At 33.6% G+C, this 15363-nt stretch overlaps 1 protein-coding gene across 3 annotated transcripts in view; it reads right to left on the bottom strand.

The window, feature by feature from the left end:
- Positions 1-1469: 1469 nt before the first annotated feature.
- The window catches only part of LOC149771711 (palmitoyltransferase ZDHHC3-like), a 47275-nt gene continuing 33381 nt past the window's right edge, over positions 1470-15363 (bottom strand). Inside the window, exons 8-9 of one of the 3 annotated variants that reach the window (XR_016418169.1) lie at positions 2370-14902; positions 1470-2339 (exon numbers count right to left, since the gene is read on the bottom strand). Coding sequence is in view for 1 of the 3 variants with exons in the window: in XM_089948197.1 (XP_089804323.1) it covers positions 14823-14902 (80 nt within the window). In the remaining 2 variants the exon portion in view is untranslated. Of the gene's footprint in view, positions 14903-15363 lie in introns of all 3 variants that reach the window. The other 2 variants (XR_016418170.1, XM_089948197.1) reach the window with 2 other exon arrangements.

The raw sequence follows: 15363 nt of genomic DNA, 5'->3' as shown, positions 1-15363 counted from the left end.
TCAGAGTGAAGTATCTTGTCCAATGGTAGACCAACAAGTTGTTTTCCACCTTTTTTTTGTGTGACTGGCGACGGAAGTCAAACAAAAAAAAAAGGTGGAGAACAACTTGTTGGTATAGTCCAATGTTACATGATGGTGACTGATATGAACCTGCAACGTTTCAAACATGAGCCACTGTGACTCTCTCAGTCAAATGAGAGAATCACAACTTTGTATTTATCTCGTGTTATATAAACAAAGAAAGAGGACTCAAATTTTGGTTGTAAAGAACTATCACAACAGACTAATAAATAATATGTCAATGTAAAAATTGAATTCACAAGATGATTTAGAAATGTGTCAATTAGACACAAATTTCTAACACAAAATTATGCATTTAATGTCAAAGTTTTAGGTAAACAATAGGGTCCAAAAGTTTGCAGAAAATTTGTTTGGAAAAGAGGGAAATTAAATCTTAATGTAGAGTCTCATACCAATTCGATTCTGGTGCCTAAATACCTTCAACTGAGCAAAACAATTCTAATGCAATCTAAGGGCAACATCCTGTGTTAAATTGGACCTTAATTTCATTATTATTTTGGGGGGCCATTTCTCAAAAATCAAACCTTTACCTCAGTCTCCTTAATGCAAACCTTTATACCAAATTAAGACTGAATCCATTATGTCCTTCTAAAATTATTTAGTTGAACGCAAATTGCAATTGAATGGCAAAGTGCTATGTCAAATAGGGGCCATAACGCCATTAAATCTGGTTGGAGAATAGGGAAAATTTAGTTTAACCTAGGTCTTTGAAAAATTAATCCTCATACTAATTTGGTTTGACTCCATAGATAATAATGTGATTGAAAGGTAAAGTTCTAAGTCAAGCAGACGCCACAACGCCATTAAATTTTGTTGAAAAATTGTAAGTATCACTCTAGGCCTAGGTGTTCCTAATGTAAAAATTAATACTATATTTAGTTTTGAAGCTATCAAGTCCTTGATGAATTATGGAAGTGACATGAATGCTAATGCATCTGAAGGACATAGTAAAAGGTCAACTAGTGACCATAGCTTCGTTATATTGTGTTGAAAAATAGTCAAAAATCTAACCTGATTGAGATCTAATTAATCTAACACTTCATATACTTGTGCTTGACTCAATAAAGTCCCTAAAAATTATTGAATAGAAATGAAATTTGCAGTGCGATTGGATGTGATGGACAGACATGGTTGAACTTAAATTTTAACATTCTCCAATCAGATTTAATGGAGTTATAGGTTGTTAGACAGATAGAGACATTTTGTAAATATATAGCTAGGAAGACAGACATTGAGATAGACAGATAGGCAAACGTATGTTTTGCACACGTCAAGCAACAGATGGACTGATGGACAGGATGACTGATTAAAAGGACAAAATAAGTATGCTCTTTCAATATATGTCTAACGAACGTGGGTGATTTTCAAAATGAGAGAGCAACTAATAATAAAATCATAATTTTTTTATTTACAAATTGATATACAATAAATATAAAATAAATAAGATATTTAACATTAGCATGCATACTGACAACTGTTATCACATTATGCACAACACAATTAAAAGCAGTCATCTATTCAAAGTATTATATGCGAGTGAAAAATACATGTATCTTGGATACTTTCTTGTAATACAAGGAGACTCTTATCATCTTGAAGGCTGGGTTATACGTAAATTCTTGATTTGCTACTCACTGAGGACTGAATTTACATGTCCTGGCAGCATGAATAATTTAATGAGTAATTCATCTGAGTGAAAAGAAGGATGCTGGTTTGATTTGTTGTTTTTGTTGTTAGAAAACACAAAATTTTCTTATGGAAGCATATGTTAAATTTGTCATGTTGTGCATTTTATTTCACGTCTGAATAGTTCTTGAGTACAGAAACAAATCTATGAAGCAACAGCCATAAACTTCTGACCATTTTGTTTAACCCTGTGTTGTAAATTTAAAACACAAAATGGTTGTGCAAGATATGTTGCAAAAATCACTTTATAATGCTCATTTACAATATTAGTTGTGCTTTTAAATATACATACAAATAACCATTAACATTTTGACATATATGATGCATGAAAGAACATCTTTCTGATCAACAAACAAGGAAACTGAGCATTAATCTTCAGAAGCTGTCTCCTAATTGATGAATCCCAAGCTCCACCTACCTAACATCAGAGGTTAGTCAAGCTCCACATACCTAACATCATGTGTCACACAAGCTTCAACTAAATATCATCATCTGTCAGTCAAGTTTCACCTACTTCCATCAGCTAAAAGACAAGCTCCACCTACTTCCATTAGCTAACAGACAAGCTCCACCTACTGCCAGCAGCTAAAGACAAGCTCCACCTACTTCCATCAGCTAACAGACAAGCTCCACCTACTACCATCAGCTAAAAGGCAAGCTCCACATACTTATGCAACATGCATAATTTCAAACTGATAATTTCAGTATCTTTCATCTAGTTTTCATGACATTTTCACTATGAACCTAAAATTACTCTCTAATAAAGTGGTAAAATTAAGATAGAAAATCTTTGCTTTTAAAGAAAAATGCTGTAGATATGACTTTTGCTAATTTCGAGATTAATCAATTTATCTCAAGCAATGAAAAAAATAATACAAAGAAACCCCTCAAAATCAAAAGTCACTTTGACAAAATTAAAAATGTTCAGTTTTGAAAGGTTTTAAGTTTGATTAAGATATTGCAAACTGGAAAAATATGCATTTTTCTATTAGGTCGCTATATGAGCACATCATCATCAATATCAGCATGAAAAAATTTAGACGAAAAAACCACATCAATTTGTAAAACTTAGTAACATTAATGTTTATCATGTGATTTTGAGAATAAGGCAATTTTTTTTTAGTACATTTGAAATATGGAAAGCGTTTATGTGACTAGAGAAGATGTAATTATCAGAGAACAAGTCGATATAAAAGTACAAATAATTACAAAACTGTTTTCTTTTTAACATTTACTGAAAAATTAGCTTAAAAATGCACATTCTTTTAGAATACTTTTTGTTGGTCTCTGTCAGTTTAGTATGAAAATAGAGACAGTGGACCTGATTATTAAAACCAGCTATTTAATTTGTATGATGAAAATAGGATTTTCCTGATCATTCATAATAAGAATAACATAAAAAACTATTAAACAATAAGCAGAGAAATCTTTATTAATTGGCTTATAAAAAAGCATACAATTAACAATTTATGTAAAGTTGGCATCTCGTCAATGTGGAAAGACTGGATTAGCCTATTTTCAGCCCTAATCTGTGTCAGTATGTGTTGTGTATTGTTTGTACTTCACTAGAGACATACAAATTTAGATTTTGATGGGCTATGGTATTTTGTACAAGGGGTTCAGTTTTGAGGCGTTTCACTGTAATAACATATAATACATTCATATGCTTGAAAAGTATCTTGTAAATATTTGGACAGGACTTTATAACTAATAATAAGTCAAGATTTTCCCCATAAAAATCTAGGAACATGTTTTTCACCTTACGATTAGTTATTTACTGAACAGGATTATTCAATCACAACAAAGCAACTGTAATTAACTAAAATGACATATAAATGGTAAAACAAACAAATGAGCAAATGGATAAACACTTTTATAATGCATCAACGTTATATATAAACAGAGTATTCACATGATGTTTAAACAACTGAGAACAGCTGAATGCATGATGGGAACAGGCCTGTATTTCACAAAGTGAATTAAGTTGCGATTTAAACTTGCATCTTAACTCAAGCGGAAAGACAGATTAAAATTTATGTTGGACTTAATCAAATCTTCTGAGATCCAATCTAGCTTTAAGGTTTATTTTGCTTTTATTTGTAGCCAGATTCTAAAGTAATTACCTAATATTTGAAATTATATTTGTAGCCAGACTCTAAAGTAATTACCTAAAATTGGAACTTACTTCAAAATAACATTTGGGTTAGCACAAGTATTAACATATAACATATGACTACTGCAAGCTACATTGAAAGGAACAAGTTTGTGACTATAAAGAATTTGAAAATATTCCCCAAAATTTGAATATTAATATTATCATCATTATTATTATTATGATTATTGTTAGTACTATTATTATTATTATTATTATTTTAAATACAGTTAGGATTCTTTTGTGTGAGGTAAGCCTCATCTTAACTACACAATTCTTCAAGGCTAAAAATTACAATCTGAAACATAAAATGTCACATAGCTGTTAATCCTTCAATTCTTAGATTAGATATTTCATGGTTAACAGCTTACTTTTAGTGGACTAATTATGAACTGAAAGTTGTAACAGTAAAATATACATGAGACCCAGGGAAGGTACATTAAATGTAGAATAGTCACCCATAGATGCAATTTATTAAAAAAAATTCTTCATATGAAATCTCTGGGTAATCTGAGTACCCTGGCATATATTTATTAAATAAGTACCTTCCCTGGGTACCATGTACACCACTCCCTCGATAACTTGTGCCCTGATAACTTGCGAACCCGCTTATAACCTGGGATCAGGCATGGATCCCATTTTTTTTTAAAACCAGAAAATACAACAAAAAAAATCCATATATCTTGAACTTGAAACAAAATATGATAAATATTGGTAACTGAAATGTTGATATATCACTTATTTTATGGTAGAAAACAGTTGATAAGACCTGGAAACTTGAACTAACATTTTTAAATTATCAACTTTTAACAAGAAGTCATATAATTGGTTACATTTTCTTTCCAAACTACATTTTTAGTAACCATAATTGAAGATATTCAAGGAAATTTTGATGAATGAAAATGTTATTTACGCTGAGTGTAGGCAGTACATTAATATTTAAATGCCAATTAAATGATTTTTATTAAGAGAAATTTATGTTCTAATTCTATCTTTTTGTTTCATTTAAGCATAATCATCATAAATGCAATGTGTATTTGAATGTAAAATGTTTAAATCTACCGTAACAGCTATGTCTGTAAGTGTTTCTCTGAAAACCTAATTAAGTGCCAACTGTGTTTTGATAACTGACTTGTGGAAGTAACCGTTGTATTGTTGCAATGAATTAACAACTGTTCTCCTTTGCATCAAATAAAGGAGGTGAAATATATAACAAAAAGTTAAAAGGCAAACAAATCCTACATACCTAAAATCTAGGGGCCCTGGTCGTATTTCGGGTGAACTCACTTCAGTTGATCATTCAAACGTTGTTATAAATATTTTGTGTATGTAAAATAAACTACCTTAAATTAATTGACTCTTTGATAACTGTGATCAAAGATAGCAAGGCAACCAAGCAAAACAAATATTTCGTAAAATAAAGAACTTGGTTTCACAGATACAGACCATTGTGGGCAAGCAATTTTCTAAGAATTTCTGTTGTTGTTGTTGTTGTGGGGTTTAACGCCATTTTTCAGCACACAATAGGCTATACATGGCGGCCAGTATTAATGGTGGAGGAAGAACCCGGGAAAACCCCGGAAAGAACCACCAACCCATGAGAAGCTACTGGCAAGCTTTCTCACATACCCACATTGGCTGAATCCTAGAGGTGAGATGGCAGTGATCTGTAACTAAGAGCGCTTTAGACCACTCAGCCACTCGGTGCCCCCTAAGAATTTCTGAACTGGCACTTAGAGATATCCTCAAGAATGATAAGAAGTTTCACTATTACTTTCAATGAAATCACAACATCAATATTGTACTAATTGAACAATACTAAAATTGAGTTTTCATGTAGGCGATTGTCTCATGAAATAAATGTTGTTAGTTTTTTAAATAAAGAAATTTTGTTTGGTGGTATATCAACAGATAGTCTAGTTTCCGACTATTTTGACTCCCGACTTGCTAGTATACCAGACTAATAAAAAAAACCCCAAAAGCAGTGATGTAATGCAAATGTTTTCAAGTACAATTGAAGGTTGCTGAAACCAGTTGGAATGATCTTTTACTTGTTGGTATTTTGAAAATAAATGTTATTTATACAGAAGGAAACAAACAATTTCATTAGAAAAAGCACATTATTAACAATTAGTACTGATGTGATTGTAAAAAGAGGATTCAGTCATTAAACAGCCCAGTTCCCTATCACCCCACCGTTTTCTTGATGTATAAGCGGATTGTTTTAAATTTGGAGGTCCCTCGACAACCTGTGCCCTCACTTATAGTACAGTCTATGTTTGTGGACCCCATTGTGTCCGAGTTATCAAGGGACAGGTGTATGTTGAAATGGAATAGCCCTGATAGGACTAAATTTGTTTTGATTAAGATATCAATATCAAATCCCTGCATTATAATATTGTATCCGATCAAATAAAAATTACCTGGCCTAAAGGTCCAATGAGTTAAAAAGTGATCAAGTACATATTACGCGGAAAAACTCGACACTTGCAGTGTAAGTCATATACTATAACATCTATACTTGCTTACAAGGTGAGTCCAACTGCAAACTGCACAGACCCATATCTGCATTGCATAATGTGCCAGTAGATCTCAGTCTATGCAATCTATTAAGAGTATTAAGTAGAACAAACATTATGAAATTGCATATCAGGGCATATTGGCTTCCAGTTGAACGACATGTAAGTGAGTCTATAAGGTACACAGCTGATCTACGGAAACTTTCACGTTTATACCTTTAATGCTGAAGTGATGATACACATTAACAGCACAACTTAGTTTTCCAGATGTATACATTTACAAAATCGGTAACTATTTCAACAAAAGTGTCTGTTAGTAATACAAGAACTGACCTTATTGGGCTGTATGCAGTACAAAACGCTTGTTATTATGACACTGGTATATTTAATAACTATCATTTACTTTCTTGGATACACATGAAATAACAGCAAGATGCAAAAAATCACAACAATGAAAGTCAGTGAGGTACAACAGATACATTGCCAATGACCTATGTACATGTAAATTAAAAAAATTCTACCTTATTAGCTGAGGTTCTTGAAATATATAAAACAATTTTGTGTCAATATGCCAGTGTGATATTAATTTGTTCATTTCATCTCTTGTAGTATAACTTTCTTGAAAATCAACACAATGTAGCCTTTGTAGGTAATACACAATGTAAATAGGCATTAAACTGCATCGAAATAAACAGATCAGTTACACATGCTTCAAGCTTGGATGAGTAACCTCCCCTTTTTTCTATGGTGGTGGTTACTTTGAGTAGCACAATTATGCTTCTCAATGCATTTGCTTCCAATTTATGAATTAATTTTTACACAACACAACATATTCATGACATCAATTTGATTTCCTTGTAGAAAATACAAGTTTTTACACAGCATGCAGAATATTCAGTATGAAGGGTACCCAAGTGTATAATTGTATGCTTCTATCATTATTTTTAAAGTTCGGTCTCCCTGTAGTTGATCAATGAAAGTATACTAATTGATGTAGGTTATGAAAAGTAAAACACATCTTGACTGTGAGATTGAGAAACAATTTCTTTTAAGAGACTCTTGAGATTAAATTTTTTGGAATATCTAGGGTTCAAATCCTATATATGGTGTTTTCTTCTAAGTTTATGAGTCAGTGAACCATTTTAGGTGTCATTTCATAAATAGTAGAGGTTTTCATTTTAATGTTTTGACTTTTGGAGACTTTCAACCATAATGACATAGGACTTTTAAAGCCTATTAATATAAAAATTATTAAATCAGTTGCACTGGCAAACCAATTTTAATTTAATGGACTGCATTCCCATAAGGACACACTTGGTGTTAAACTGTACTTGAATATAACTCATGAAACTGCAAATGAACAATTGCTATCATTAAACTATCAAACATGGTGTATAAAATATAGTATAATGGGTTGTATTTTTTTGCCCATGTATAATTTGTCATTTGATTTTAATTTTATATCAGTTATATTTTGGCAATTGCGGATTTGTGAGGTTACCTTATTTAAAGTTTTAAATTTTGAAATGATTTATTTTTGATATTTGACTCTTATACTACTATATCGCTAAAGTAAATAGTGAGCATTTATGCAGTTTTTGTAAAGACAAATTCTGATGCAAGACAAATCTGTCTGACAAGGCAGTGATGTATTATTCAGACCTAAATGATTTCTGAGCTTTTCATGTTTACTAGACATTCAAAACAATGTGCTTTGAGTTACTAAGTTGCCCTGTCTCGGGCAACACAAATTTTCAAGTCACATCCAATGTAGAACAATTCAACAAACAATATCAGCCAATGCTCATGTAATATTAACTTATTTAACATAAAATTTTCAAAATAATCCATAAAATTAAAGCTAATAAAATCCCCTCTCCATACAAACCTATTTTCTAAAATGCTGATTTAAAATGTATTAATGATATATAAAATTATAAGGCAACACTTCAATGTAAAGTAACAAACAAAGAAACAAGATGCCCAAATGGGCTTGAGATCACTCACCTGGGTGACATCTGCCAAGTAGCCAAGTGAAAGAGGTTTAAAAAACGCAAGATGCAAACAAAATCAGCTGGATGATTCTGTAGCAATCTCTTTCAATGCCATTGACTACAAATGTTATTTCAAGATTTCCCTAGTTTTTATACCTTCATCCATATTTGATGGCACAGCATCACTTGCCCAATACTTAAAGTCCTCTATGCCATGATTAACAACTTTTGGTCAAGAGTTGTTGAAATTTTGTTCAAAAGTTTTAAAAAAAATAAAGTCATGTGAATTGTTTTTTTCCTTTTTCTTCAGCTTTTAGTAACGGTATGTATGGTAGCTCAGAATAGTCTCTATCATTGTGAAATGCATTCAAGTGAGGACGGACGCTTTCCATCAAATTTTGATCAAAATCTGTTCAGCGGCATTACTAAAAGCTATGATATTTTCAGTAGCAGCAGACTGGTATCATTTGTATTAAAACATTTAAAAGTACATCATGCCATGATGGTTTCTAGCAAATTTGGTCAAACTTTCAGTGGGTTCTGAGAAGTCATGGAAAGAATTTTCTTTTTTTTACTAAAACCCACCATATTTAATGGCAGACTGGCATAATTTGAACAAATCTGGAATGACTTGATATCAAATTTTCCTCATCAGTTTGTGAGCATTTGTGTGGTTCTTTAATAAAGCTCTTTAATATGTCCAAGATGTGTTGATTCATGCATTTATAAGGCACTGAAAGGATAAATTTGCAATTATACATGATTAATGAATCTATTGTTTCATTCAAAGAAATCTTTCATCAATGTTGTGCTCAAGTCTGGAATTTCCACCAAGAACACTGAGGTTGATAATTGAATTTCATGAGGCAAGAAATTCATCCCTCCCATTTCAAATAATGAGGGAATTTTTCTGAAGACAAGGTAGAACCTGAAAATATGTGCAAGTGTAGCACATTAAGTTGATTTTTTTTAACTAGTTTGAATCCCACAATCCTATATCCTAGAAATCAATTTTTCCTAGTAAAAAATGTTTCTTTGAGAATACTTACCCAATCATAATACCTTAAGAGACCTACTAATACTTAGCAAATCCAGCCCTACCAGAAAATACTTTTAGCTAAAGGGAGCTAAAATTTGTCTGCTAACCTAAGTAGTGGTAGGGCTCAGTGATCTCCTTTGGTATAAGGATTGGCAGCAAAACTGGTGAACCTCTCTGTTACTATAGCAGCGTAATGCACACTCTCTATGAATGTAACTGTGTGGAGGCTGGGAGTGTGTATGTATATTATGATTGGTAAGTATTCTTAAAGAAACATATTTTTCTAGGGAAAAAGTGGTTTCTTCTTTAAATACGTTACCCAATCAAAGTACCATAGGAGAATATGAAAGAGATGGAGGGAGGTAAATCCCCTTATTCCAGCAATATTATCTTTGGTCCATTAAGGTATGTGAGACAGCTTTTAGGTAACCTGAACTGGAGGGAACTCCATTTGTTGGGGAGTGGCTCCAAATAGGGAAATATTTTACCCTTGCAAATCCAGTGGAAGTTGTGAAGACATGTCTTAAGCTGGAGGGTGACCCATTCAGCTGTGGATATAGGTCCTATCAGACTGAATTGGGCTATCTGGGGTAACAGATCTCAGACTTAAAAGCTAGAAAATGTGAATTTTGATCTCAATCCCATGGCCTGAATAATGTTGTTAGAGAATAGTTCAGACTGAATGCTATGCTGGGGGCAACCTATCTAACTTCAAGAGCTGAAATGCATAATAAGTTCACTTTGAGCTGGAGTTATTTCTCAATATACAGAGTGAATTACCCACTTAATCCAGGACAAGATAGTCTGTGTTGATATATATCCTTCTGTTCTTTCTTGAGTTAAAAATTGGCATTATTTCCCTCGATGCAGTGGCACTATTCTATTAAGATATGACTTGAAAGACTGAACTGGGTCCTGTAGGTGGTCTTTAGCTAATGCATCCAGACCAGACAGAGGTTTCAAGTCTGGTTACCCAAAAAAGGAAGTCTGTTCTTGGCAAAGAAAGATGATGCTGTCATGAGTAAAACTGACCAGTCTTGTTGGAACTGTATGAAATTTGGGTCTGTTGATAGGGGATGTATTTTGCTAATTCTACTTGCAGTTGCTGACACTATGAGGAAGCAGGTCTTATGTGAAAGGTGAGCCAGAGCTACCCTTGATAGTGGTTCAAAATGGGTCTTGTTCAGCCAGGTTAGTACCTAAGATAGGTTCCACTTTGGACAAAGGGCTAATGTTTTGAACATGTATACTCAAAGTAGGGAGAAAAAGTCGGTTAAGTCTTGTTTTGTTTGATATCCTCTCTTCCATGATGATGATAGGTATATGTGATTGTGGAGCGGTAACCTTTAATCATACTCAGTGCTAACTTTAACATTTTGAAGAGCCAGAGGAAGTTAGCCATTTGTGGTATATATGCCTGGAGAGGCATGATATGTTCATTTGTGCAACACTGAAAAAGTACCATTTGCCTTCAAGTGCTTTCTGAGTGGAGGGCTTACTTGCTTGAGTGATTCTTTCCATGACTGGTTGTGAGAACTGGCTATTTTTGAGGGCTAGTTAAATATGATCCAGACATACAAGTTCAGTAGTTCTAGGTAGGGATGAAACAACTGCCATCATGGTTGTTGGAGAAGATGAAGATGAGGAAAATATGAATTTTCTAAAAGAATTTCCCTTACAAGATTAATGAAACTCATCAACAACCTGTTGATCCACAACTTATCCCATCTGAGTGGTGCAATGAGGATGAGGCAACACTCTGATTCTCTTGCTTTCTATATCATGTTTGGAATCAGAGGAGTTGAAAGGTAGGCAAATGTGTCCAGGTCATTCCAGTCTCTCAATAGTGCACTGATTGTCCAGGCTTTTGGATCTTGGACAGGAGAGACAAAGGTTAGGAGTTTGGTATTCCACCTTGTGGCAAATAGGTCCACCAGTGGTCAATCCTATCAGGTACATATATGAGTGAAAATAGAGGGATAGAGAGAACATTCTGTCTGTATTAGTAGATTGTTCAGGGACAAAGAATCGGCTAGTTGTCCCAGGATATGACTAACTTGTACATGGCTTTGTTGTTGATAAATCTATATTACAAGTCCCACACCAAGACTCAGAGGTCTGTGGACTTGATTCATCCTTACCATTTGAAATAAGTCACCACTGTAGAGAATTGGACACAATGAGGGCTCCATTTCCATTTAAATATTCCTGTCACCAGTGAAAGGCTTACAAAATGGCTTTCATCTCTAGAACAGTGATATGCAGATGTCATTCCTGGGGAGACTAAACTTAATATGAAGTCAATTAAGCTACCCATTAAAGTACTTAAATGTGAGATATGACAAAGTGTTAGAAAACTTAATAGGTACAACTTTGCTGGCACAGGAAGAAAAAAAGCTGGAAATATAGATGGAGTAAACTTTCCTTAGAACTGAAAAAATTCCTTGAAGTTGTAAAGGTATATCTTCTGGCTTTTGTGAGGTCTCTTGTGATGAAAGCATGCTTCTTGGCAAAGTGAAAACAGTAACTGAGAGGTTCACGGGTTTTGCAGCCAAGCCTTATACCAAGGGGATATCATTCTCCCTCACAACCACCCAGGTCAGGAGACAACATTTAGCTCCCTTTAGCTAAAAGTATTATCTGGGAAGGCTAGATCTGCAAAGCAATAGTAGCTCTCCTACAGTACTATGATTGGATAATGTATTTAAAGAAACAAAGACTATACTCAGGATAAGCCAACTCCTTCCAATTTGAGATAAATGTATCCAATAAATTGTAAAAGACCAAACTAAAATGAATCAAGCTTTTTGTCAATTGTTTTTGTCAAATTCTCTTTAGAGGTTTCTGCTTAAAGATGTTCTATTTTCTGTAATGACAACCATATGTGAAAGCATACTGCCATTATTTATATAAAACTATCTAAGGCATGATGCTTTCTGTTAAATTTAGTCAAATCGTATTGAGCTGATATGAGAATATGTTGGCTAAATATTTTTATGGCAGCTATACTGGATGATGTGTAGGCATCATCTGAATAAAATGTAAAGACCTTTATGCCACAATGCTTTCTGTCAAACTTGATTAAATTCTGGTAAGCAGTTTTAAAGAAGACTCTGTTTATTTAACATATCTGATGGCAGCTTAGCATCATAACAAATTAAAAGAAAATAATGACATTATACTTTCTGTCAAAATAGGTAAATATCTGTTAGTGGCTTCTGGGAACAAATCATTTTTCCATTTTTAATAAGAGTGACCATACTTGATGGCAAATAAGCATAATCTAAAATATTTTAAAGACCTTAATGCCTGCAGGCTTTCTGTCATGTTTGGTCAAATTCTGTTTAGTGACTTCTGAGAAGTTATTTAAAGTTTTTTCTACTGTTACTAGCAGCGGTCAAACTAGCAGATTGATCAGCATCCACTAAGTATATCTGAAAGTCATTGATGCAAGAATACTCCCTCTAAAATCATGTGCAAGTTGGTGAAGGTGTCTTTGAGAAAAGGCTGTCAATAACAACTGTGATAGGATGACAGATAATGGATGACACACAATAAATGGACCATTTCATGAGGCAGAAGCCCAGGTGAGATAAATATACAATATTAATATATTCCTAATGACGTGACATCTCTCTTGCAAGGTTTTGATAAATGGGGACAGAGACAGAATTGTAATACAAATGTTATCATATTTCTCTTGCAAACCTTAATAATAGGGTATAGAGATAGGATTATAATACAAGGGATTTGTTAAGCACTGCATCTGGCCTGGGAAAAGGCATGTGATATATAAGATTTGGGAATCCAACTGCACCTGTCTTCAATGGGCAATTAAGGTACTACAGTAATACCTCGAACATTTGCAAGGTTAGGTTCCAGAACCTGTCGCGGATCAGAAGGAATCGCAAATGTTTGGTACGAGTCACTAAAAATGCTAATAAATGCTTATTTCTAGGGTTTAAACCCTAAATATGACCCAAATCATGCTCCCAAAGCACTTTAATTTCATTTAAAAGTTAGCTTAATACATTACCCTTAAAAAGAGAAATAAATGGTTGACGTAAAAACAGAGTACAGTATCGCCTAATGGGTATTTGCCACACTAGTGCATTTACAGTACGGTACATGTATACTAATATTACCCCTATACTAATTCATTGTCTGCCGTTTTCTTTTGCACTCACAGTAAGGTAAAACCAAGTAACAAATGGGACTGTAAACTTAATGACTGACGTTTTCGTTGTCATTGTTAGGAAGGTAAACTAGGTAAACTTCATATGTCACAGAAGTCATATAACGAAAGTACAATTCAATAAAATAAAGAAAACATGTACGTAGAGGGTACCAATGAATTCACGGATTCGCGAATCCAGAAACGCGAATGCACGAGGTATTACTGTACACCATTTTGTCTCCATAACCGTTGTCCTCTATAGAGCTTTATGGAGGCCAAATGTTTAATAAATTTAAAAAAAAAAATGTTTTTACATGCCATTTTTTATGAGCTGTTTGCCAAAGCAGGTTTTATTGTTCTTCCATAAACACCATCTTTCATGATTTGGTCGCCGAAAGTGGTCTTACTGATCTTCCATCAACACCATTCTTTATATACTGTCTACCAAGGGAGGTTTCATTGTTCTTCCACAAACACCATGCTTTATGGTCTGTTGGATGAAAAGAGGTTTCATTGTTCTTCCACAAACACCATGCTTTATGGTCTGTTGGATGAAAAGAGGTTTCATTGTTCTTCCACAAGCACCATGCTTTATGGTCTGTTGGATAAAAAGAGGTTTCATTCTTCTTCCACAAACACCATGCTTTATGGTCTGCTGGAAGAAAAGAGGTTTCACTGTTCTTCCACAAGCACCATGCTTTATGGTCTGCTGGATGAAAAGAGGTTTCATTGTTCTTCCTCAAACACCATGCTTTATGGTCTGTTGGATGAAAAGATGTTTTCTTGTTCTTCTGCAAACACCATTCTTTAAAAACTGTCTGCCAAAGTAGACTTCATTTTTCTTCAAAACAAAAGATTAAAACAAATCCTTGAAAAGAATGATCTTTTTAGAATACGATAGTTTCACCCAAATATCGGCTAATACATGTATTAAAGACAAAAATGAACAAAATATACAGCACAAGGATTAAGCATCATCACAGAATATGCATCAAAAGTTTTCATCCCAAAGTGAGAATGGAATTCTGAAAAGCCTTTCATTCTCTCATTCAATCCATTATACAATTAATTATTCATATATTTCTGTCGGTATCACACGTGGTTCTTATTCTCTCATTCAATCTATTCATACAATAAAACATTCATATATTTCTGACATTGAAACAAATCTGTATCACACATGGTTGGTGGTGTATGCTGTGGAAGGTATTGTGGAATTAAACTGGACAGGACACAACCATGTTAACGGATGACCTGAAATGATACAAATTAGAAACTTTTAGGATAAATTTTGATGGTATCAAGTATTACAAGTTCACAAATTCACTACCTGTTCTTTTTTCAAAACAACTGTATAACACTGTTCTAAGAGTAAATCAATCCCAACATCAGATCTGAAGCACAAATACATGATGGCTTTGATATATACAAGTGTAAGTCGCTGAACGAAATACTGCCCTCTCAATGGCCAAAGAAAAATGTACTAAACCTATTTACAACTTTTATATGTACATATGGACTAAATATAAAGTATGGCCTTGTTTATATATACTCCATATGGCCTTGATTATTTTATGTAGAAAGTATGGCCTTGTTTATATATACTCAGTATGGCCTTGATTATTTTATGTAGAAAGCATGGCCTTTTTTATATATACATGTACTCAGTATGGCCTTGATTATGTAAAAAGTATGCACTTATTTATATATGGTAC

Source organism: Sinohyriopsis cumingii, unplaced genomic scaffold (genome assembly GCF_028554795.1).
Source record: "Sinohyriopsis cumingii isolate HCF-2022 unplaced genomic scaffold, ASM2855479v2 utg001710l, whole genome shotgun sequence".
In the NCBI taxonomy this organism is placed as follows: domain Eukaryota; kingdom Metazoa; phylum Mollusca; class Bivalvia; order Unionida; family Unionidae; genus Sinohyriopsis; species Sinohyriopsis cumingii.
Note: the sequence above shows the minus strand (reverse complement) of the source record. Positions and strands in the feature narration are given on the sequence as shown.